The 26747-nt window shown below is 45.0% G+C and overlaps 1 protein-coding gene across 1 annotated transcript; it reads left to right on the top strand.

Annotated features, from left to right (window-relative positions):
- Positions 1-21440: 21440 nt before the first annotated feature.
- On the top strand, positions 21441-24354 carry LOC123110359 (30S ribosomal protein S17). Its single transcript, XM_044530853.1, has 2 exons — positions 21441-21865; positions 23624-24354. Exons 1-2 carry the CDS (start codon positions 21704-21706, stop codon positions 23774-23776), a joined length of 315 nt encoding a protein of 104 aa, XP_044386788.1. The 5' UTR covers positions 21441-21703; the 3' UTR covers positions 23777-24354.
- Positions 24355-26747: the final 2393 nt, after the last annotated feature.

Below are 26747 nucleotides of genomic sequence, written 5' to 3'. Positions count from 1 at the left end.
CTTATTTGCTTAGAACGATGGTAGTAAATAAGATGATCCCTCATAACAATTTCAATAAAGGTTTCCCCCTAACTGTGTGCCGTTACGAAAGTTCGTTGTTTCGAAGCACCACGTGATGATCGGGTGTGGTAGATCCTAACGTTCACATACAACGGGTGTAAGCCAGATTTACACATGCAAAACACTTAGGTTGACTTGACGAGCCTAGCATGTACAGACATGGCCTCAGAACACAAGAGACCGAAAGGTCAAGCATGAGTCGTATAGAAGATACGATCAACATGGAGATGTTCACCGATGATGACTAGTCCGTCTCACATGATGATCGGACACGGCCTAGTTGACTCGGATCGTGTATCACTTAGATGACTAGAGGGATTTCTATCTAAGTGGGAGTTCATTAAATAATTTGATTAGATGAACTTAATTATCATGAATTTAGTCTAAAACTTTTGCAAAATGTCTTGTAGATCAAATGGCACACGCTCATGTCAACCTCAACTTCAACGCATTCCTAGAGAAAACCAAGCTGAAAGATGATGGTAGCAACTATATGGACTGGGTCCGGAACCTGAGGATCATCCTCATAGCTGCCAAGAAAGCATATGTCCTAGAAGCACCGCTAGGTGAAGCACCCGTCCCAGGGAACCAAGACGTTATGAACGCTTGGCAGTCGCGTGTTGATGATTACTCCCTCGTTCAGTGCGACATGCTTTACAGCTTAGAACCGGGGCTCCAAAAGCGTTTTGAGAAGCACGGAGCATATGAGATGTTCCAAGAGCTGAAAATGGTTTTCCAAGCTCATGCCCGGGTCGAGAGATATGAAGTCTCCGACAAGTTCTACAGTTGTAAGATGGAGGAAAATAGTGCTGTCAGCAAGCACATACTCAAAATGTCTGGGTTGCACAACCGCTTGTCCCAGCTGGACATTAACCTCCCGGATGAGGAGGTCATTGACAGAATCCTTCAGTCGCTCCCACCTAGCTACAAGAGCTTTGTGATGAACTACAATATGCAGGGGATGGTGAAAACTATTCCTGAAGTATTTTCAATGCTGAAATCAGCAGGGGTAGAAATCAAAAAGGAACATCAAGTGTTGATTGTTAATAAAACCACTAGTTTCAAGAAAGGCAAGGGTAAGAAGAACTTCAAGAAGGACGGCAAGGGAGTTGCCGCGCCCGGTAAACCAGTTGCCGGGAAGAAGCCAAAGCATGGACCCAAACCTGAGACTAGGTGCTTTTATTGCAAAGGGAAAGGTCACTGGAAGCGGAACTGCCCCAAGTACTTAGCGGATAAGAAGGCCGGCAACACCAAAGGTATATGTGATATACATGTTATTGATGTGTACCTTACCAGTACTCGTAGTAGCTCCTGGGTATTTGATACCGGTGCGGTTGCTCATATTTGTAACTCAAAACAGGAGTTGTGGAATAAGCGGAGACTGGCGAAGGACGAGGTGACGATGCGCGTCGGGAATGGTTCCAAGGTCGATGTGATCGCCGTCGGCACGCTACCTCTACATTTACCTACAGGATTAGTTTTAAACCTCAATAATTGTTATTTAGTGCCAGCTTTGAGCATGAACATTGTATCTGAATCTCGTTTAATATGAGATGGCTACTCATTTAAATCCGAGAATAATGGTTATTCTATTTATATGAGAGATATGTTTTATGGTCATGCCCGGCTGGTCAATGATTTATTCTTAATGAATCTCGAACGTGATGTTACACATATTCATAGTGTGAATACCAAAAGATGTAAGATTGATAATGATAGTCCCACATATCTGTGGCACTGCTGCCTTGGTCACATTGGTGTCAAATGCATGAAGAAGCTCCATACAGATGGACTTTTGGAGTCTCTTGATTTCGAATCATTTGACACGTGCGAACCATGCCTCATGGGCAAAATGACCAAGACTCTGTTCTCCGGAACAATGGAGCGAGCAGCCAACTTGTTGGAAATTATACATACTGATGTGTGCGGTCCAATGAGTGTTGAGGCTCGCGGTGGCTATCGTTATGTTCTCACCCTCACTGATGATTTAAGTAGATATGGGTATGTCTACTTGATGAAACACAAGTCTGAGACCTTTGAAAAGTTCAAGGAATTTCAGAATGAGGTAGAGAATCAACGAGATAGAAAAATAAAGTTCTTACGATCAGATCGTGGGGGAGAATATTTAAGTGACGAGTTTGGTACGCACTTGAGGAAATGTGGAATTGTTTACAACTCACGCCGCCTGGAACACCTCAGCGTAACAGTGTGTCTGAACGTCGCAATCGCACTCTATTGGATATGGTGCGGTCTATGATGTCTCTTATCGATTTACCGCTATCATTTTGGAGATACGCTTTAGAGACATCTACATTCACTTTAAATAGGTCACCGTCTAAATCCGTTGAGACGACACCGTATGAATTATGGTTTGGAATGAAACCTAAGCTATCGTTTCTAAAAGTTTGGGGATGCGATGCTTATGTCAAGAAACTTCAACCTGAAAAGCTCGAACCCAAGTTGGAAAAATGCGTCTTCATAGGATACCCTAAGGAAACCATTGGGTATACCTTCTACCTCAGATCCGAAGGCAAGATCTTTGTTGCCAAGAACGGGTCCTTTCTGGAGAAAGAGTTTCTCTCGAAAGAAGTAAGTGGGAGGAAAGTGGAACTTAATGAAGTACTATCTCTTGAACCGGTAAGTAGCGCAGCTCAGGAAGATGTTCCTGTGGTGTCTGCACCGACTAGAGAGGAAATTAATGATGATGATCAAGGTACTTCGGATCAAGTTACTACTGAACTTCGTAGGTCCACAAGGACACGTTCCACACTAGAGTGGTATGGCAACCCTGTCCTAGAAATCATGTTGTTAGACAACGGTGAACCTTCGAACTATGAAGAAGCGATGGCGGGCCCAGATTCCAACAAATGGCTTGAAGCCATGAAATCCGAGATAGGATCCATGTATGAAAACAAAGTATGGACTTTGACAGACTTGCCCGATGATCGGCGAGCGATAGAAAATAAATGGATCTTTAAGAAGAAGACGGACGCGGATGGTAATGTTACCATCTATAAAGCTCGACTTGTCGCTAAGGGTTATCTGCAAGTTCAAGGGGTTGACTACGATGAGACTTTCTCTCCTGTAGCGAAGCTGAAGTCCGTCCGAATCATGTTAGCAATTGCCGCATACTATGATTATGAGATATGGCAAATGGACGTCAAAACGGCATTCCTTAATGGCTATCTTAAGGAAGAACTGTATATGATGCAGCCGGAAGGTTTTGTCGATCCTAAGAATGCTAACAAGGTATGCAAGCTCCAGTGATCCATTTATGGGCTGGTGCAAGCATCTCGGAGTTGGAACATTCGCTTTGATGAGATAATCAAAGCGTTTGGGTTTATGTAGACTTATGGAGAAGCCTGCGTTTACAAGAAAGTGAGTGGGAGCTCTGTAGCATTTCTCATATTATATGTAGATGACATACTTTTGATGGGAAATTATATAGAACTTTTGGACAGCATAAAGGCCTACTTGAATAAGTGTTTTTCAATGAAGGACCTTGGAGAAGCTGCTTATATATTAGGCATCAAGATCTATAGAGATAGATTGAGACGCCTCATAGGTCTTTCACAAAGCACATACCTTGATAAGATATTGAAGAAGTTCAATATGGATCAGTCCAAGAAGGGGTTCTTGCCTGTATTACAGGGTGTGAAATTGAGCTCGGCTCAATCCCCGACCACGACAGAAAATAAAGAAAATATGAGTGTCATCCCCTATGCCTCGGCCATAGGGTCTATTATGTATGCCATGCTGTGTACCAGACCTGATGTAAACCTTGTTGTAAGTTTGGTTGCAAGGCACCAAAGTAATCCCGGCATGGAACACTGGACAGCTGTCAAGGATATCCTGAAGTACCTGAAAAGGACTAAGATGTGTTTCTCGTTTATGGAGGTGACGAAGATCTCGTCGTAAAGGGTTACGTCGATGCTAGCTTTGACACAGATCTAGATGACTCTAAGTCACAAACCGGATACGTGTATATTTTGAATGGTGGGGCAGTAAGCTGGTGAAGTAGCAAGTAGAGCGTCGTGGCGGGATCTACATGTGAATCGGAGTACATGGCAGCCTCGGAGGCAGCGCATGAAGCAATCTGGATGAAGGAGTTCATCACCGACCTAGGAGTTATTCCCAATGCATCGGGGCCGATCACTCTCTTCTGAGACAACACTGGAGCTATTGCCCTTGCCAAGGAGCCCAGGTTTCACAAGAAGACCAGGCACATCAAGCGTCGCTTCAACTCCATTCGTGAAAATGTTCAAGATGGAGACATAGATATTTGCAAAGTGCATACGGATCTGAATGTCGCAGATCCGTTCACTAAACCTCTTCCGGGAGTAAAACATGATCAACACCAGAACTCTATGGGTGTTCGATTCATCACAGTGTAACTAGATTATTGACTCTAATGCAAGTGGGAGACTGTTGGAAATATGCCCTAGAGGCAATAATAAAATGATTATTATTATATTTCCTTGTTCATGATAATTGTCTATTGTTCATGCTATAATTGTATTAACCGGAAACAGTGATACATGTGTGAATACATAGACCACAACATGTCCCTAGTGAGCCTCTAGTTGACTAGCTCATTGATCAACAGATAGTCATGGTTTCCTGACTATGGACATTGGATGTCGTTAATAACGGGATCACATCATTAGGAGAATGATGTGATGGACAAGACCCAAATCCTAAGCATAGCACAAGATCGTGTAGTTCGTTTGCTAAAGCTTTTCTAATGTCAAGTATCAGTTTCTTAGACCATGAGATTGTGTAACTCCTGGATACCGTAGGAGTGCTTTGGGTGTACCAAACGTCACAACGTAACTGGGTGACTATAAAGGTACACTACAGGTATCTCTGAAAGTGTCTGTTGGGTTGACATGAATCGAGACTGGGATTTGTCACTCCGTATGACGGAGAGGTATCTCTGGACCCACTCGGTAATGCATCATCATAATGAGCTCAATGTGACCAAGTGGTTGGTCACGGGATCATGCATTACATAATGAGTAAAGTGACTTGTCGGTAACGAGATTGAACGAGGTATTGGGATACCGACGATCGAATCTCGGGCAAGTAACGTACCGATTGACAAAGGGAATTGTATACGGGATTACTTGAATCCTCGACATCATGGTTCATCCGATGAGATCATCGTGGAACATGTGGGAGCCAACATGGGTATCCAGATCCCGTTGTTGGTTATTGACTGGAGAGCTGTCTCGGTCATGTCTGCGTGATTCCCGAACCCGTAGGGTCTACACACTTAAGGTTTGGTGACGCTAGGGTTATTAGGAAGACTTGTATGTGATTACTGAATGTTGTTCGGAGTCCCGGATGAGATCCCGGACATCACGAGGAGTTCCGGAATGGTCCGGAGGTGAAGATTTATATATGGGAAGTTGTAATACGGTCACCGGAAAGTTTCGGGGGCATACCGGTATTGTACCGGGGCCACCGAAAGGGTTCCGGGGGTCCACCGGGAGGGGCCACCTCTCCCGGAGGTCCTCATGGGCCGTAGTGGGAAGGGAACCAGCCCTTAGAGGGCTGGGCGCATCCCCCCTTGGGCCCATGCGCCTAGGGTTGGGGGGAAATCCTAAGGGGGGCGCCCCCCCCCCTTCTTGGGGGGCAAGTCCCCTGCCTTGGTCGTCGCCCACCCCCCCCCCTCTAGATCTCATCTAGAGGGGGCTGGCCCCCTTCCTCCTCCCCCTATAAATAGAGGGGCGAGGGGAGGGCTGCATACACACCTCCAAGGCGCATCCCCTCCCCTCCCCAACACCTCTCCTCCTCCGCAGAAGCTTGGCGAAGCCCTGCCGGAGTGCTGCCTCTCCATCACCACCACGCCGTCGTGCTGCTGCTGGAGCTTTCTTCCTCAACCTCTCCCTCCTCCTTGCTGGATCAAGGCGCAAGAGACGTCTCCACTCCGTACATGTGTTGAACGCGGAGGTGTCGTCCGTTCGGCGCTAGGATCATCGGTGATTTGGATTACGACGAGTACGACTCCATCAACCCTATTCTCTTGAACGCTTCCGCTCGCGATCTACAAGGGTATGTAGATGCACTCCTATCTCTCTTATTGCTAGATGACTCCATAGATTGATCTTGGTGATGCGTAGAAAAAAATTTATTTTCTGCAACGATCTCCAACACTATGCATAGGGATTTTGTGAGCAAACAACTTATGGGAGCTATAATCAACTAGCATAGGAAGGCAAAACAAGCAATACTTCAAAACTTTCAACACATAGAGAGGAAACTTGATATTATTGCAATTCCTACCAGCATATGTTCCTCCCTCATAATAATTTTCAGTGGCATCATGAATGAATTCAATAATATAGCCATCACATAAAGCATTCTTTTAATGATCCACATGCATAAAAAATTTATTACTCTCCACATAAGCAAATTTATTTTCATCAATAGTAGTGGGAGCAAACTCAACAAAATAACTATCACATGATACTTGATCCACATAATCAATTTGAGCATTAAAATCATGATGACAAGTTTCTTGGATATCATTACTCTTTATAGCATACATGTCATCACCATAATCATCATAAATAGGAGGCATGCAATCATCATAATAAACCTTCTCATCAAAGCTTGGGGGACTAAAAATATCATCTTCATCAAATATAGCATCCCTAAGCCTGTGGCTTTGCATATCATTAGCATCATGGATATTCAAAGAGTTCATGCCAACAACATTGCAATCATGCTCATCATTCAAAGATTATATGCCAAACATTTTATAGAATTCTTCTTCTAACAATTGAGCACAACTTTCCGATCCATCATTTTCAATAAAGATATTATAAAGATGATCAATAATATGATGCAACCTTAATTCCATTTTTTTGTAGTTTTCTTTTATAAGCCAAACTAGTGATAACAAGAAACTAAAAGATTCGATTGCAAGATCTAAAGATATACCTTCAAGCACTCACCTCCCCGGCAACGGCACCAGAAAATAGCTTCGTTGCCGTGGCGTGAGTGCCGGTTTCCTAACCTCCCCGACAACGGTGCCAGAAAAGAGCTTGATGTCTACTACACAACTTTATTCTTGTAGACACGTGTTGGGCCTCCAAGTGCGGAGTTTTGTAGGACAGTAGCAATTTTCCCTCAAGTGGATGACCTAAGGTTTATCAATCCGTGAGGGGTGTAGGATGAAGATGGTCTCTCTCAAACGACCCTGCAACCAAATACAAGAAATCTCTTGTGTCCCCAACACATCCAATACAATGGAAAATTGTATAGGTGCACTAGTTCGGCGAAGAGATGGTGATAAAAGTGTAATATGGATGGTAGAAATATATTTTTATAATATGAATAAATAAAAACAGCAAGGTAGCAAATAGTAAACGGGCACAAAAACGGTGTTGCAATGCTTAAAAATGAGGCCTAGGGTCCGTACTTTCGCTAGTGCAACCTCTCAACAATGCTAACATAGTTGGATCATATGATTATCCCTCAAAATGCAATAAAGAATCACTCACAAGTTCCTATTAGCGGAGAACAAAAGATAGGAATTGTTTGTAGGTCACAAAACCACCTCAAAGCTATTCTTTCCGTTCGATCTATTCAAGAGTTCGTACTAAAATAACACAAAGCTATTTTTTTCCGTTTGATCTATCCCAGAGTTTGTACTAGAATAACACCAAAGCAAATTCATATTCATAATACTCAATCCACACAAAGAACTATAAAGAAACCCCAAAGTTTCCATCGGAGAAAAACGTGCATCAACCCCTATGCATAGATTACCCCAATATCACCGCAGGAATCCGCAAGTTGAATGCCATAACACATATCAAGTGAATCAATAAGATACCTCATTGTCACCTCAAGTATTCATATTGCAAGACATATATCATGTGTCCTCATCTCTAAATATTCAATCCGATAAGACAAACTTTGAAGGTAAAGATTCAATTCATCATAACAAGAGTATAGAGGGGAGAAACATCATATGATCCGACTATATTAACAAAGCCCATGATATAGATCACGAGAGAGAGAGAGAGATCAAACACATAGCTACTGGTACAAGCCCTCAGCCCCGAGGGTGGACTACTCCCTCCTCATCGTGGTGGCCGCCGGGATGATGAAGATGGCCACCGATGATGATTCACCCCTCCGGCAGGGTGCTGGAATGGGGTCTAGATTGCATCTAGTGGATACAGAGGCCTTGCAGCGGTGGAACTTCTGATCTAGATTAACCTCGAAGGGTTTTGGAATATTTGGGATTTTATAGGGTAAAGAGGGGGTGCGAGAGGCCACCGAGGTGGGCACAACCCGCCTGGGCACGCCCTGGTGGGTTGTGCCCCCCTCGGGCACCCTCCAGGTGCTGCTCTGGTCCATCCTGAGTGTTCTGGTCCATAAAAAATCTCCAAAAAGTTACACGATGTTTGGACTCCGTTTGATTAGGGATGGCAATTTTATCCATGGATCTGGATACCCATGGATACCCGACCCGGTTGGGCAAGGGTATGGAGCACATTTCTGCCCATGGGTCCGTGGATATGGATACCCACGAACAGATGGGTTGGGCATGGTTATAGTTTGTGCTCCATGGATATCCAATGGATACCCGTTTGACATGTGGGGCCATATGCCAGTGATCGTAGAAAGAGAGAATCAATGAGAAATGGCAGGTAATATGCAACTTGTGCCATGAGCTATATGCTGCAGAATCAACCTCTGGTATGTCACACATAAGGAATCATCGTATTACTTGTTTCCTACTTATGCATGTAGCTTATGTTTTCATTTATGAGTGAATGATGACGAGTTAATTTGTTCTTTGGGAAGGCTTCATGCTGACTTTTCTATGCCCATGGAGCTCCATGGATATGTGTGTATCCAACGGGTTTGGGCATGGGCACAAGTTGTGCCCATGGATAATTTGGTGGATGGGCAGAGGGTAGAAAGATGGGTCATGGGTTGGATTTGGACTAGCTCCACCCGCCCCAAACCCGACCCATTCCCATCCCTACGTTTGATATTGATTTCCTGCGATGTAAAAAACAAGCAAAAAACAGCAATTGGCACTGGGCACTGGGTCAATAGGTTAGTCCCAAAAAATGATACAAAGTTGCTATAAAATGATTGTACAACATCCAAGAATTATAATATATTAGCATGAATACTTCATAAATTATAGATACGTTGGAGACATATCAAGAACCATCAGAACGTGCCTACACTCACTAGTAGAAAACAGGGCATTTGTCCCGGTTCGTAAGGGCCTTTTGTCCCGGTTTAAGAACCGGGACTAAAAGGTCGGTACTAATGCCCTCCCCCTTTAGTCCCGGTTCTTACACGAATCGGGACAGATGGGCCTCCACGTGGCCACTATGGGCAGCCCAGGCAAGGGGGGATTTGGTCCCGGTTGTTGACATAAACCGGGACCAAAAGGCTTCCACGCGTCAGCAGCTGGCTGGAGCTGAGGTTTTTCTTTTTTTCAAAAGTGGCTGGTTTAGGGGTTTGGGGGGTTAATTTAGGTTGTTATTAGCTAGCTAATAAAGAGAAGTGTCCTCTCTTATATCTTCGTGCTTGGTTTACCAACGCTACTGCTATGTTCATTTCACCCGCTGATATATAATAACTCTTCATGCTCGCATCATACATCATCATATATAATAACAAGTCCTACTAATCATGCATCATCATACAACTTTTACTCATTATTAATAACAAGTCATACGATCATCATCCTCATAGTCATCGAACCCAACCCTACATAATTGTTCTTAGCACATGATCATCAGTATCAGGTAGGACCTAAACACCCTTAAGGTAAAATAGCATAAAAAATATAGACCCTGACTCTCCATTATGAAGAATGGAGATCATCCTGTCTCCAATTCTTGCGCTTCGCTTCCTTTTGCTTCCAAGAAGCTCCTTATGACTGTCCATACATTTTTTCCATTCTTTGATTGTCATGTCTCCACTTCTTTTAGAAATCCGGTATGGACAATTGAGATTCGTAGGACGACCTGGCTGTATGTTCAAAACATCAAGGCGATCGTGCGTATACATCAGATGAGGCACACAATCATTCGGGATTATCTGTTGAAAACATAGTAATAACTTCGTAGTTAGCAATGATGTACTAGTTTTAGAAGTATGCAAAAAGATGCACCGATGTCGTAATAGTAAAAAATCTTACCAGGGTATCTCCATGGTAGTTACCGTAGTTCAACACGTGCACTAGTGGCACATATTGACCATAATGTTGAGGAGTTTGATTGTAGATATTGTAATTCTCAAGATCAGTACAAAATGTGATCAGATGATTTTTCTCCTTATAAGTTAATTCGGAGCCATCGGTGTAGTGGGTTTTGTCTACCATCTTCCGCACATTCTTTGAAGAATGAAAATAAGCTATCAATGGAAATAAGCTGTCAACTATTTTAACTATGTTTGAGAAGCTCACATGGGGGAAGAATTGGAAGTGTATCAACAAGGACCCAAATATCCATATTGTCTTGCTCGATTGTAGGATCACCAAGATCCATGGTGACAAGCATACCCTCATCAAAACAATACATCTTGCAAAGTACTTCCCAATTTTTGCAACCAAAATGGGTTACACTCTCAGAATTGTACACCTTTACTTCAAAATCCACACCATGATGGGTCCTTAGGTGGATTTTTTTTGTTTCCATACTTTCATGGTCTCAAAACCATCCTCTCCAAGACATAGCGTCTTGCATAGCATGGGATAAGCTAGTCAAATTGGAAAAGATGAAAAATACACGTTAAAATAGTTGAAGTCGTGCTTAATTACGAAAAAAAACTATTGTCGTTGTTGCGTATACCGTTTCAACATCGAAGGTCTCCTCGAGCTTAATGCTGAAGCGCCGATCTTCGTCCAGCTCAAGGAACTTGTCGCACATACCTCGGTCGTCGTGGCACCAGTCGCACTCCCCCGGGCGGTTTTCGTCATCCGAGTACGACATTTTCGGCCTATGTTCATAATTAAAATATTAAACTTGTACAATTAAATATATGTACTAAAAAACTTAAATTAGATCATTATTATTAATCATGGGTTGACTATCAGTGATGGTAGCTCCTCCTTTCATTCCCGAGTGCATTATTACACCAAATTGTCTAGCACACACGGGAATGAAGGAGAAGCTACCCCCACGATGGCGTGCATGATGGAGGGGGCTCCTAGATTTCTGCATAGTGCTCTCCAATTTTAGCATTCAAAGTAGGAGTACTTTTCCAATATGAGCATTCAATAAGCAAAACCAAATTGTAAAATAAAGTAGTATTCAAATTAGCATGCATTCAATTATAAGCAAAAGTACATCATCTCTTGTGTCCATACATCGTCGAATATTATCACTAATACTCCTCGAATACTATCATACATATAGCATCGCTAATACAGCTAGAACCGTAGCGTCCGATGGGTATCGTCGCAGGCGGTGGACACCCAAAGATAAGGAACCATCATAGGATCATAGCTCCAGTGAGATCCCTGAAGAACCTGCCAGGTATTTTCGAACCTGCCCTCCAACGCAACCATGTAGCGACGGACGTGCTCGTCCTCCTCGCTGACACGGTGACGTACCACCTCCTCGGTGTCCGGAAGCCTCGGCACCGTCACTGGCCCACGCGACTGCCACCAAACAAGGATCGGGTCAACAACGGGCTGGCTCCTCACCAACCTACACCTTCCGAAAGGTAGCACCTCCCAATACCAGCCCGGCGGAGCCCAGTCCCGGATATGGCCCTGATCAAGCAGGCCTTCACCGCCGAGTCGACGACGAGGATGCGGGATAGGCATCGTCGACATCGATGCAGGAACTACTTCTATATATAGTAAAATAAATAGTTTTATTAAATCAACTAGTTCAACTACTAAACACTTACTATAAATAAATAAAGTGGTACTTACTAAAAATAAACTACTTCTATAGTAAAATAAAGTAGTTTATTAAATCAACTAGTTCAACTATATATTAAGTACTTACTATAAATAAAATAAAGTAGTACTTACTAAAAATAAACTAGTTTAACTAGTTTTATTATTTTTCTAACTAATTATATTAAACACTTTCTCTTCTTATTTTCCTTCTTCCTCTCTTCTAAATATGAACATATTCATAAATGACTTTGATCATACACAATTTTCCTATACATACACAATATGAACATATACACAAATTGACAAAGAAAATTCTATGAACAAAAAAATCATTAAAATTCTATGAACAAAATTACAACATAAAAAATCATAAAAATTCTATGAATAGAAAAAAATCATAAAAATTGACATATTCGATCTTTGCATATATATATATATGAACATACGAACATGCATATTCAACAATAATATCACCAAAAAAATCTATTAATAGAAAAAAAATCTAACACAATATGAACAAATTACACAATATGAAAAAAATCTATGAACTACACATCTAACAAAAAAATCTAACAAAAAAATCTATGAACTACAAAAATATCTAACAAAAAATCTAACAAAATCTAACTCAATTAACTACACATCAAAATTACTACACATGTAAATTAACTACACATCTAATTAAATTAGCAAAATGCATATAATTAAGCTCATGGGATGGCGACGGCGTGAGGGGCGCGGCGAGGGCGACGGGTAGGGGATGGCGATGGCGACGGTGCGTGAGGGGCGGTGCGGTGAGGGGCGGCGCGGCGACGGGCAAGGCAGGGCCAGCGGTGTCGCGGGGCATGGGGCGCGGGGCGGCGAAGGCGTCAGGGCGGCACGGGACGGCGTCGGGGTGGCACGGGACGGCGCGGGGCGACGACAGCGACGGCGAGGCGGAGACGGGCAGCCTGGCAGCGTCGGGGCGGGGAAGAACAGACTGAACGAAATTTTGACGAGTGCCGGTTATATAGATGACGCATTGGTCCCGGTTCGTGAGACAAACCGGGACTAATGCGACTTTTAGTCCCGGTTGGTGGCACCAACCGGGACGAAAGGCCTCTTTTCAGCAGCCCAAAGGGCGGGAAGTAGAGGCCTTTGGTCCCGGTTGGTGGCACCAACCAGGACTAAAGGGTGGGCATTGGTACCGGTTGGTGCCACGAACCGGGATCAAAGGTATGCATTGGTCCTAGTTCGTGGCACAAACCGGGACCAATGTCCTGCTGCCAAAGTCGCGGTGCGGTGGGATGTTTAGTCCCACCTTGCTAGCCGAGGAGCGGCACGACCGATTTATAATCCCTGCCCCGCCAGCTCCGTTGATCTCCTGTCAACTGCAAGCCTCTAGGCCTAATCTCGCACTGCTATGCATGTGGGCCTGATGGGCCTTCTGCGGGCCTGAATCCTGGCCCATGGATGGGTTTCTAGTCGTATTCAGGCCGTGGTGGCCTAGTAGGTGCCATTTTTTTAGTTTTTTTCCAGTTTTTTTCTTTTTCTTTTTTGCTTTATTTATTTTATTTTGTTTCTACTTACAACAAAGTACTTATTGTTGCTATTTTATTTATTTCAAGAAAATTCTTTTTGCCTATAATGTTTTGAACAGAAAATACTTTGTTAATTTTAGGTCCATAAATTTTATTTATGTTATCAAAGTTTATTTTATTTATTTTATTTTTCTACTTATATATTTTATTAAAGTTTAGTTTATTTTATTTTCAACCTTTTCTGACTTCATTTGTTATTTTTCATGCATTTACTGATTATTTTGAGCTATAAGACCCTGAAATTGAAAAGCATTTCAAATGAACTCTGGAAAGGTTGGAAGTTGGCATGGTATCATCATTTCATCCACATAGCATGTGCAAGAAAGTTGATAGGGTTACGGCAAAAACTGGATGCACTTCATGTACAAAACGGGCAATCTCTTTCGAAGTATCAGGATTTCATACGGAAACTTGTTTGTTACAACAGGCATTTCAAATGAACTACGAAAAGGTTGAAAGTTGGCATGGTATCATCATAATAGTTGTGGAGAAAGTCTTCACTTTTTCTTCACTTTTGTCCGTTCCTTATTGCGCCGTAACCATGGATAATCTTCATCATTTATCAGGATGCTTGGGTCAGCCTTGACTTTGAAGGGAGGAATTTCATGAAACTTTTCATAATCTTCAGACATGTCTGTCTTGCCCTCCACTCCCACGATGTCCCTTTTTCCTGAAATAACTATGTGGCACTTTGGTTCATTGTATGATGTATTCGCTTCCTTATTTTTTTTCTTTTTATCGGTTTGGTAGACATGTCCTTCACATAGATAACCTGTGCCACATCATTGGCTAGGACGAACGGTTCATCAGTGTACCCAAGATTGTTCAGATCCACTGTTGTCATTCCGTACTATGGGCCTACCTGTACCCCGCCTCCTGACAGATTGACCCAGTTGCATTTAAACAAAGGTACCTTAAAATCTACTCCGTAGTCAAGTTCCCATATGTCCAATATGTAACCATAATATGTGTCCTTTCCCCTCTCGGTGGCTGCATCAAAGTGGACACCGCTGTTTTGGTTGGTGCTCTTTTGATCTTGGGCGATCGTGTAAAATGTATTCCCATTTATCTCGTATCCTTTCCAAATCATTACAGTCGAAGATGGTCCCCTGGACAACGAGTACATCTCCTCACAAACAGTGTTTCCACCTCTGAGACGTGTTTCCAACCAACTCCTGAAAGTCTTAATGTTTTCACATGTAATCCAGTCGTCGCACTCCTCCGGGTGTTTGGAGCGCAGACTATTCTTGTGTTCATCGACATAAGGGGTCACCAAGGTAGAGTTCTGTAGAACTGTGTAATGTGCTTGAGACCAAGAATATACGTCCCTGCATATTATTGTCTCCCCTCCAAGCGTGCCTTTTCCAGTCAGTCTCCCCTCATACCGCGATTTAGGAAGACCTATCTTCTTAAGGCCAGGAATGAAGTCAACACAAAACCCAATGACATCCTCTGTTTGATGGCCCATGGAGATGCTTCCTTCTGGCCTAGCGCGGTTACAGACATATTTCTTTAGGACTCCCATGAACCTCTCAAAGGGGTACATATTGTGTAGAAATATGGGGCCCAGAATGACAATCTCGTCAACTAGATGAACTAGGACGTGTGTCATGATATTGAAGAAGGATGGTGGGAACACCAGCTCGAAACTGACAAGAAATTGCACCACATCACTCCTTAGCCTTGGTACGATTTCAAGATCGATCACCTTCTGAGAGATTGCATTGAGGAATGCACATAGCTTCACAATGGCTAATCGGACGTTTTCCAGTAGAAGCCCCATCAATGCAATCGGAAGCAGTTGCGTCATAATCACGTGGCAGTCATGAGACTTTAGGTTCTGAAACTTTTTCTCTGCCATATTTATTATTCCCTTTATATTCAACGAGAAGCCAGTCGGGACCTTCATACTAAGCAGGCATTCAAAGAAGATTTCCTTCTCTTCTTTGGTAAGAGCGTAGCTAGCAGGACCTTCATACTGCTTTGGAGGCATGCCGTCTTTTTCGTGCAAATGTTGCAGGTCCTCCCGTGCCTGAGTTGTATCTTTTGTCTTCCCATACACGCCCAAGAAGCCTAGCAGGTTCACGCAAAGGTTCTTCGTCACGTGCATCACGTTGATCAAAGAGCGGACCTCTAGGTCTTTCCAGTAGGGTAGGTCCCAAAATATAGATTTCTTCTTCCACATGGGTGTGTGTCCCTCAGCGTCACTCGAAACAGCTAGTCCGCCAGGACCCTTTCCAAAGATTATGTGTAAATCATTGACCATAGCAAGTATGTGATCATCGGTACGCATGGCGGGCTTCTTCCGGTGATCTGCCTCGCCTTTGAAATGCTTGCCTTTCTTTCGACATTGATGGTTGGTCAGAAGAAATCGACGATGGCCCAGGTACACATTCTTCCTGCAGCATCCCAGGTATATACTTTCGGTGTCAGCTAAACAATGCGTGCATGCATGGTATCCCTTGTTTGTCTGTCGTGAAAGGTTACTGAGAGTGGGCCAATCGTTGATGGTTACAAACAGCAACGCGTGTAGGTTAAATTCCTCCTGTCTGTGCTCATCCCACACACGTACACCGTTTCCATTCCACAGCTGTAAAAGTTCTTCAACTAATGGCCTGAGGTACACATCAATGTCGTTGCTGGGTTGCTTAGGGCCTTGGATGAGAACTGGCATCATAATGAACTTCCGCTTCATGCACATCCAAGGAAGAAGGTTATACATACATAGAGTCACGGGCCAGGTGTTGTGATTGCTGCTCTACTTCCCGAAAGGATTAATGCCATCCGCGCTTAAACCAAACCATACGTTCCTTGGGTCACGTGCAAACTCAGCCCAGTACTCTCTCTCGATTTTTCTCCACTGCGACCCGTCAGCGGGTGCTCTCAACTTCCCGTCTTTCTTACGGTCCTCACTGTGCCATCGCATCAACTTGGCATGCTCTTTGTTTCTGAATAGTCGTTTCAACCGTGGTATTATAGGAGCATACCACATCACCTTCGCAGGAACTCTCTTCCTGCAGGGCTCGCCATCAACATCACCAGGGTCATCTTGTCTGATCTTATACCGCAATGCACCGCATACCGGGCATGCGTTCAAATCCTCGTACGCATCGCGGTAGAGGATGCAGTCATTAGGGCATGCATGTATCTTCTGCACCTCCAATCCTAGAGGGCATACGACCTTCTTTGCTGCGTACGTATTGTCGGGCAATTCATTATCCTTTGGAAGCTTCTTCTTCAATATTTTCAGTAGCTTCTCAAATCCTTTGTCGGGCACAGCATTCTCTGCCTTCCACTGCAGCAATTCCAGTACGGTACCCAGCTTTGTGTTGCCATCTTCGCAATTGGGGTACAACCCTTTTTTGTGATCCTCTAACATGCGATCGAACTTTAGCTTCTCCTTTTGACTTCCGCATTGCGTCCTTGCATCGACAATGACCCGGCGGAGATCATCATCTGGCACATCGTCTGGTTCCTCTTGATCTTCAGCGGCTTCCCCCGTTGCAGCATCATCAGGCACATTGTCTGGTTCCTCTTGATCTTCAACAGCTCCCCCCGTTGCAGCATCACCGTATTCAGGGGGCACATAGTTGTCATCATCCTCTTCTTCTTCGGCGTCTTCCATCATAACTCCAATTTCTCCGTGCCTCGTCCAAATTTTATAGTGTGGCATGAAACCCTTGTAAAGCAGGAGGGTATGAAGGATTTTCCGGTCAGAGTAAGACTTTGTATTCCCACATTTAGTGCATGGACAACACATAAAACCATTCTGCTTGTTTGCCTCAGCCACTTCGAGAAAATTATGCATGCCCTTAATGTACTCGGAGGTGTGTCTGTCACCATACATCCATTGCCGGTTCATCTGCGTGCCTTATATATAATTATGTGTGTCAAAAGTAAGAAAATCAGACAAATATCTATCTAAAGTAAGAAAATCAGACAAGTATCAGAAAGAAGATAAGAACAAGAGGCTCACCACGGTGGTGCCGGCGACGAGATCGGCGCGGGCGATCAACGGCGGTGAAAACGGGGACGGGGCGTGACGGACCGCTAAATCTAGACAAATCTCGGAAAAAATGGAGCTTCGAGAGGAGAAAGCTTAACTAGTGTGGCTCGGGCATTTCATCGAACACCTCATGTGCATAGGAGGTGAACTAGAGCACCCAAATGCCCTCTCCTCGCTGGATTGAAAAAACTGAGCACTGTGGAGTGCTCTGCCGTGGCTGTGGGTATATATAGGCAAGTTATTTGTCCCGGTTCGTGGCATGAACCAGGACTAAAGCCCCCCCTTCTGTCCCGGTTCAAGCCACGAACCGGGACCAATGGTTGTGGGCCAGGAGCGAGGACCATTGGTCCCGGTTCGTGCCTGGAACCAGGACAAATGGTTCCATACGAACCGGGACCAATGCCCACGAGGCCCGGCCGGCCCCCTGGGCTCACGAACCGGGTCTAATACCCACCATGGGTCCCGGTTCTTGAAGAACCGGGACTAATGGGCTGGCCAAGCCCGAACGATAGCCCTGTTTTCTACTAGCGACTTCCACTACTTATTTTCTGAGAGAGAACCACCTACTCATGTGTTGAGACCAAGAGATTCGAATCCAACCACAAGAATCTTGATCTCTAGCCTTCCCCAAGTTGATTTCCACTCAAATCATCTTTCCACCATAGCCAAATCTGTGAGAGAGAGTTGAGTGTTGGGGAGACTATAATTTGAAGCACAAGAGCAAGGAGTTCATCATCAACACACCATCTATTACCTTTTGGAGAGTGGTGTCTCCTAGATTGGTTAGGTGTCACTTGGGAGCCTCCGTCAAGATTGTGGAGTTGAACCAGGAATTTGTAAGGGCAAGGAGATCGCCTACTTCGTGAAGATCTACCCAAGTGAGGCAAGCCTTCATGGGCAATGGCCATGCTGGGATAGACAAGGTTGCTTCTTCGTGGACCCTTCATGGGTGGAACCCTCCATGGACTCGCGCAACCATTACCCTTCGTGGTTTGAAGTCTCCATCAACGTGGATGTACAATAGCACCACCTAACGGAACCACGCCAAAAATCTCCGTGTCTACATTGTGTTTGCCTTCTCCAAACCCTTCCCTTTACCTTCATATGCAATGTTTTACTTTCCGCTGCTATACTCTTAGAATTGCATGTGTAGGTTGATTGCTTGACTTGTGCTAAGTTGCTAAAATCTGCCAAGACTTAAAATTGGGAAAATGCTAGATTTTTATTTGGTCAAGTAGTCTAATCACCCCCCTCTAGACTTACTTTTGATCCTACAATGAGAGAGAGGGTGGCCAAGGAGGTGGCGCGGAGAGAGCGATGCAAATCCGACGCTATGCCAGCCTTGTCCTTGCGGCCCTGACCTCACGGAGGCCTCGACCCACGACTAGTCAATGACCACCACGGAGACGTTCGTGCGACGGTTGTGCCACGTCGATTGGCAGCTCACCAATATCGGCGAGGAGTGGTCGCTCTGCAGCACCTCCGCCGCCACCGACAGGGGAATAGGCAGAGCTCCCCGACCAGGGTCGACATTGGCTGAGGAGGCCCTTCGCACGTCGTATGAAGAAGCGAGCGACTACTTTGTGAGCAGTAGGTGGCGGCGCACCCCCGTGCCCTTCCACCGCTGGAAGGACCACTTCGACAACGACGACGACGACAAATATCAGCTAGCCCGACCATGCATACGAGGTCACTGCTCACTAAATTAGTTTAGGTTTTTTAGGTTTTAGTTGAATGGAAGAATCATCATCAAGTTTATGTAAAATATATCAAACTTATGTTCATTTGCATGAATTTCATTATGTATGCATGGATTGTGCCCAATTATTTTATTGCGGGTGGACGTTTGCAGATGGTCAGCATTTGTATCACCGTCCGCAGACATCATGGATAATAATATGACCCATTTTTTTAGTCGTAGTATGTCTATTTTGGGGCTACCTAAAAGCATCTACGACACCAAATCCAGCCACTCGGAAGCGACCAGTGAGATGTCATATCTTGTGCTATGAGATTAGTATTTCATATATAAGGTTCTATGTCAGATATATAAACCTTCATTTACAGCAGCGAAATACATCAAGCAGTGGAGACACCATCCAAGCTACTGCAAAAACCTCGTCCTGCCCCGTGATAGTGTTGACCTGCAATCCAAGAAAATGAGAGGAGCATCCGAGAGAGAGAGAGAGAGAGAGGGGGGGGTGAACCTGCAGCAGCGGCTTGGGTGGAGTTGCAGTGCCCGGAGGTGCATATGCGTGCAAGGGTGCAGACCGTACATGGAGGGCCGTGGAACCGTGGGCGAGCTTGTAGTCCTTGTAGAGGAAGTTGCCGCCGCGCGCCACCGCTATTAAGGAGGCCAGCCTCACCCGCAGCACGAACCCCATCCTCCTCCTCCTCGCTGCTCCTCCACGCCAACGACGTCCCACATGAACTGTCAAGCGTCGCCGCGCTCCGGCTAGCCACCTCCAGCGATGATGATGCGGACGGCCATCGCGGTAGCACACGCTCCTCACCACGACATCCTGGACCTCTCTGATGTGGCCAAATAGGGCGCTCTCTCACGTGGTGCGGCGGCCGCCCGTGCTGCCTCTATGGAGGATCGTGGAGAGGAGAGGGGACGGGAGGGGCGGCGGCCAGGGTGGAAGGGGAGGGGCGGCGGCAGCTCTCCCTCGCATGAAGAGGAGAGGAAGTCAATTGGGGAGAGGAGAGGAAGCCAATTGGGGAGAAACCCTGGCGTTGGGCATTTATACCTCGTAGCGAAATTTTGAAAATGCCCTCGGCGGGGTGCTGTATTAACAGGTGGCAACAGATATTTACCACGAGAGTGAAACTGTTCACTGCTACAGGGCTCTATTTCTGATCCTACGGTCTAGATCGTCCGGGGGCTTGATTCGACGACGTATATCGCATCAGGAAAATGATCTGATGGCCACCAGTCGCTGAGCTCTGAGGAGACAGGGATTCTCCCTCGATTCTTATTTCTCAATGCATCCGACTACCTCATATTTCATCACCTAGATACATAACAAACCATGCAATAAAATTCTACGTACTACGTAAATCACGCTTGTCTAAACTACGCTTCGTCATCGAAGATGTCCACAACTTCCATGGGGGGCACCGGGTAGATGGGCGTGTAGGAGGGCTCTGGCTCCTCCTCTTCATCCATATACGTGAGCATCTTGTCGATGGCCGCGGCGTGCACCGCCTCTGCCTCCTGCAAATGATGGTGGTTGGCCTCCATCTCCGCCTCCGAACGGAGGGAATCGAGGATTGCCTGCTGCTCTGCCTGCAGATCAGCGTCCCCCACGTCCTCCTTATCCTCCTCCTGCTCCCCCTCCACCTCCCCCTGCTCCGTGTCCTCCTCCTCCTCCCCCAGTTCCTCCTCCAATCCACCGCGTCCAGCGGTAGCCCCGCGGCGATCCAGACTTCACTCCTTGCCCGAATCTGCTCAAGGAGCTGCAGTTGGCGCTCCAACGTTAGATATGGATAGTTCCTTACCCCAACGACATGGTGGCGGACGACGAGCGGTCAGCGAGTGGAAAGTGGCGGCGCCGGTGGACGGGAGGGGGGGAATATGGACGAGTTGGGTTTCGGTACCGGCGGTCGGCTTTAATAGCACACGCCACCAAGCGATGCCTTCGGTCTAACAGAAGACGAGTTTCAGACCGCCGAGTTTCGAAGTGTTTTCGTGTGGGACTAGGATGTCAGCCTGATGTGACGGACGTGGTCGGGCTTCCTATATTCCCCCATATTTTAGCTGGTACGAGGTTGTCGATCAGCCCGGTCTTTTTCAGGTCAGTTTGAGATGTTTTGGGTCCGGTTTTTTTTGACCGGTCAATGATCGGAGGGGCGACGGCTGAGCTCTTCGAAAACCGGGAATCGGGAGAAATCAGGGACACCTGCCAGTCTGCCACCACCGAGTGACTCGATCGAGCGCGCATCTGTCCCTCCCCTCCACAGCACCTCGTCCAACCCTAGCCGCCACGGGCAGGAGACGGCGCAGAGCACCTCGTCCGCCGGCCGCCGGCCTCCCCACCGCCGCGAACCGTCAACCTCGTCCGTGAATCGACCACCGCAGCAAGCAGGCGGCGTCGATTCTCTGTCTGCCCCACCACCTCTTCAGCCGCCGCCGCCGCCCCTAATCAGCGGGCGGAGATGAAGCCAGTGGTGGGTATCGTGGTGTCGAACAAGATGCAGAAGTCGGTGGTGGTGGCGGTCGACCGCCTCTTCCACAACAAGGTGTACAACCGCTACGTCAAGCGCACCTCCAAGTTCATGGCGCACGACGAGGCCGAAGGCTGCAACATCGGCGATAGGGTATGTCAGTAACCCCTAACCTTTCTAGTCTGTCTGCAACATCGGCCTTTGGATCCAACCTCTTAGAATTTATCCTAGATCTTAATGATGATATTTTAATGGTTACTTATGCAAACTATGTTTACATGTTTCTCTCTGAGAAATTTGGAGGTCCATCCAAGGAATATAGAAGATTTATTACTAGCACAGTTACTAGCTTGTTACTCCAGTAGATAGATATCCATTTTTGACGAAAAACAGCGAGCACTGATTTCATTTCATCAAGAGAAAAGCCAGACGGCTTAGTTACAGTAAGGTCGCCATAATATTTACAAAGTGACAAAGACCTAGGCTAAGTGCTAATCAGGCAGTATCACATTGCCCTTTACTAGGCCGGCCGGCCTTGTTCCAGGCGGCTATTTCTTGCTGGATAGCATCTAGAACAGCAGCAGCAGCAGCAGCAGCAGGGCTGCTCTGGTGCCCGAAGATTCTAGCGTTCCTTTCCTTCCATAGCTGCCACCAGGTGCATATTGTGAGGCAGTTAGTCATTATTCTGGTTAGTATAGGGGCTTTGTCTCACCACACGAAGCCACCAGTCTTCCAAGCTTGGCTCGTCGGGTTCCGGCTCAGCAATGTTCCAGTGAAAACGCTGTCGAATGAGAAACCAAGTCTCCCTGCTGAATGAGCATTGGGCGAAGAGGTGCAGCGCCGTTTCCGGATGCAGATTGCAGAGTTCCGCCACACTCATTGGTACCAGGGGATGCCCATCAAGGAATTACTGCCAAACCTCTTCAAGCACAGCTCTGGCTTTAAGCTAACGCTGCAGCAGGCCGTTCTGAATAATAAATGGATTATGCATCAAGAGAGACCCATCTTTGCAAGTGCTGAGGCCTGCAGCTTTGGAGCATAACACGAGACTTGCAGCTTGATCCTACATCGGCTATGACATTAAATGGAAGTGGACCACCAATGGGCAGTATTCAGCAACCCCTGCATACAAGGTGCTCTTTCAAGGACTGATTCGGTCTAAATACAGGGAGCTAATTTGGGCGTCCAGAACACCTCTGTAATGCCCATTCCACGTTTGGCACGCCATCTAGGGGAGATGCAACACCTCAGACATCAATACACGGTCTTTGACATGTCACATAATGGCACTTCTGTTTTATATTGCTTTACGTCAACCTATAATATTATCAGCTGAAACAGAGCAGTTTATTTCTTGGCATATTCTCTTCTGTAAACTTTAAATAAGATAGATCTGCCGGACTTTCTTAGGCATGTAAGATCAAGTTTCATTAAGCTAGCTAGGTTATTGGAGAAACCCAATTATTGTTCGCAATCTTTAGAGTAAACACTAAACTAAACAATATTGCCTCTTGAACACTTGAGTGATGATGGTTGTTGTTACAGTAATGGAGTTTTTTTTCTCCTTCCATCCTTCATAATATTCTAAGATACCATGGTTCCATTTGAAAAGAATGCTTAGACCTGGTGTTGTGTGCATATCACGTCAGTTAAACGCGGTGACTCTGCAATTTGCTCATAATATGTTTTCTGCTGAACAAATTTTGCTTTCAGTGCCGAAAGATCCACATTACTGACGACTTTATGAGCGGTTTGGTTTTATAAAGAAGCTTGTATGATTGTGAATTTAAGAAGTTATACAGTTGCTCTGTCGAATAGGTTTTTGCTCTATGATTCATTCATGCAAGGTGTAACAACATAAACTAGAACAGTTCTCTTCTTCTTCTAATGGTTGCATCAATATCTCTCCAGGTTAGGCTGGATCCTTCTAGGCCATTGAGCAAAAACAAGCATTGGATTGTTGCCGAGGTTCTTCGAAGAGCTAAGATGTATGTTCCGCCGCCACCTGCACCAAAAGCTTCTGGTGCTACAACTCAACAAAGTAGCAGCAAGTCATCTGTTTAAAGATCCTCAGAGGCAAACACATACATGTCTTTCAGAATGTCTCTTCTTTACTGACTGACGGCATGTCCAGAGAACCATCTCATTGAATAAACAACGGCTGCTACAAAATGTTGTTTTTTTGTGGTGCTCGTCATGTTCAGCTTATCAGTTTATTCATTTGCGGTCAAAACTTGGTGATCGAGAATTTATGTTGGACCCTATACCTTCGAGGTTGCCCCAGCAAAATTCATAGGTACTCCCTCTGCAAAGAAATATAGGACCGTTTAGATGCTCTTATATTTCTTTACGGAGGGAGTACAACCTAAGCATTTCCTAATAATAGTTCTCCGTACATGGTGGAGGCCGTGGTGGCGTCCATGGCGGAGCTGAGACCCTGGCATGGGAGAGAGCTGCCGGCCATGGGATGTCACTGGTAGCTAGTGTGCTCATTGTGACTTGCTGTCGCAATTTATGGCAGCAGAATTGCAAGTTTGCTCACGTTTGTTGAATGTACCCGCGCTTGGATATAATGCTGTTAATGTGGGCCATTCTTGTAAAACGTTTGTTCTTCACATGGTATCTTCTTTTCTTGTGGATCAGTAGGCTGTTTATTTAAGCATATATAAGCTGTACGATTTTCTAGCTTTAATGTGGCTTGATTTCCCAGCTGAGACAGTTAGATGCTTCAATTAGTGGATCATCTTGTAAGACTAGTGGATTTATCTGCTTTTTAACTATTTTGGACCGAAATGTCACCAAGGTTTTGCGATGTAGTTGGTTACACGTCGGTCTAAGGCACTGAAGGTCTCCGGTTGGAACCTGGGTGAAGCCAATTTATGTTTTCACATGTCCCTTTTGTCACACTTCTCATCGTGAAAAAAAAGAATGGAAGAATGGTTATTGTTGGCCTCCAAATAAGCACTTAACAAGCAAAGTTCTTTTTTGAACAAGAAACTTTTATTCATTTAGGAGCATTTTACAGAGAGGAGCTTAAAAGGCATCACGCTTGATACAGAGAGGGCATTGACCTGCTTCAGTGCTTAAGCAACGAAAAGCTACAGAAGTGGACTGAATTTTCAGTGCTAAACGAGCTTGATGATGAGCTTTGACATTTGTACTCCTGTTAATGCGAGAGATGTTACTATGGCGGAAAGAGGGAGAAGCCTGGATTGCCAGCAACTGCGACCTGTTCTCCCAATGGCTAGAATCTGCAAACAAACGCCATAGCTGCTAAAGCCAGCACCAAGCAATCCGTGTAGTAGCGTGGATCTTGAACCTGTAGAAGATCTGCTAGCTTGGTTGCTAGAAGAAGTCCATAAGTCTCTGCCTGAAGCGGTGAAGATGCCGGAGGTGAGATCGCCGAGACGCACAGGTGCTTAAGATGCTCATTCCCTTGAAATTGGATGACTACACCTAATCCTGCATGACTTTTCCCTGAATCTTGCTGCTTCTTCCATGCTGCACCGCAGAAGATCGCATTCGGTGTAGTCAACTCAGAAGCTTGGAGCTGCAAAACGCAGTTTTTGGTACCTGAATGTTGCTAAATTGCACTTTGCTATGCTCTTCAGTGGAGCTGGAGACCTCTAGCTTTGTGCGTTGATAATGGCATTGGCTGCTGCAAAAACTTGTCTAGGTTTGCTTACTTTCCTGCAAAATAGAGTGTCGTTTCGAGCCTTCCACAAACACCACAAAGTAGCAGGTTTTGTTTATGGGTTGTCCAGATGTGAGCAAGGCATGAACCGTATCAGGAATAGAGCTATGATGAGCAGCAAAAGATTCAGTCTAATGTACCAAGGAAAACAGAACCATGCTGCTTTAGAGAGAGGACATAAGAAATAGCATATGCATTTCATCTTCTGTATTACCACATCTAGAGCAACATTCTTTAATGTTTTTGGAGTACTGCTTGCCCTCTTACTCGCTGGAAGCGCTTTCCCGAGGAGCCTCCAAGCAAATGTTTGAACTCTTGGTGCCAACTCTTTATCCTGCCATACTTGATTAAGAAGAGAAATGATCCGCGGAGGAACAATTTTTGGGTGTTGCCTCGGCGGAAGTTGGAGGTTGTTGAAACAATGCTTATATGCGCTTTTTTATGTACAATTGCCTGCAGGGATTAGTTTCCAAACTAGTGTATCTTGACCATCACCAAAGTTTAATAGGCTTATTACCCGTGTTAATTTTTTCACATTTTTTATGTGGAGGTGTTGCGGTGGCACGGTGAGAATGACCGCACCAACGACGGTGAGGTGTTCAAGAACATCAGGATGGGCATGGATCGCCACAATTTGGACAAACTATTACAGAACAATTTTGTCCCGGACCATAAAATGGTTCTATCATTCTGGCGTTTGAACAATAAATGAGAAGTAGTAAAAAAAAATCAAAAAATCTTTGTGTGAACCTTTTTTTTCAACAATCATTTATGAGTATTTCACCTATGTGTGAAATTTCATAAAGGAAAATCTTTCATAATGCTCTAGGCAAAGAAAAGGATGCTTCAAAAAGGCCGTTTTTTAAAAGCATTTTTGAAGCATTGATTTTGTTCTGTTCTTCCAGGCCAGCACAAATGTCATTAACTTTGCATGTAAGCAGACCACACCAATGTTTGTTGACAATGTCCATATTTTGTTCTTTTTGTTAATTTTTCGGATTTTACTCTTTTCATGACAGAAGCATATGAGCTCAGGTGTACACTGACACTTCTGTTTCTGCGGGGATTGCTAGTGGATAGAATGGAATTCAAGTTTATGAAAGAAGACATTTCAAAACCACTCCCTCCCTTACAAAACACTTGAAGTTGTAGGTTTGTTCTAAGTCAAACTTATTTTAGTTTCGACCAAATCTAAAGATAAACGTACCAACATCTACAAAGCCAAATTAGTTTCATTAGATTTTTAGCGTCTCATTTTGCATTTGGCACCTCGGACTAGAACTAAGTTATCCTAAGATAAGTTTGTCACCTTCATGACCTGACACAAGCAAGGCACAGGGG

The sequence above is a fragment of the Triticum aestivum genome, chromosome 5B, assembly GCF_018294505.1.
Source record: "Triticum aestivum cultivar Chinese Spring chromosome 5B, IWGSC CS RefSeq v2.1, whole genome shotgun sequence".
In the NCBI taxonomy this organism is placed as follows: Eukaryota; Viridiplantae; Streptophyta; class Magnoliopsida; order Poales; family Poaceae; genus Triticum; species Triticum aestivum.
This window is presented reverse-complemented; position numbering and strand designations above follow the sequence as displayed.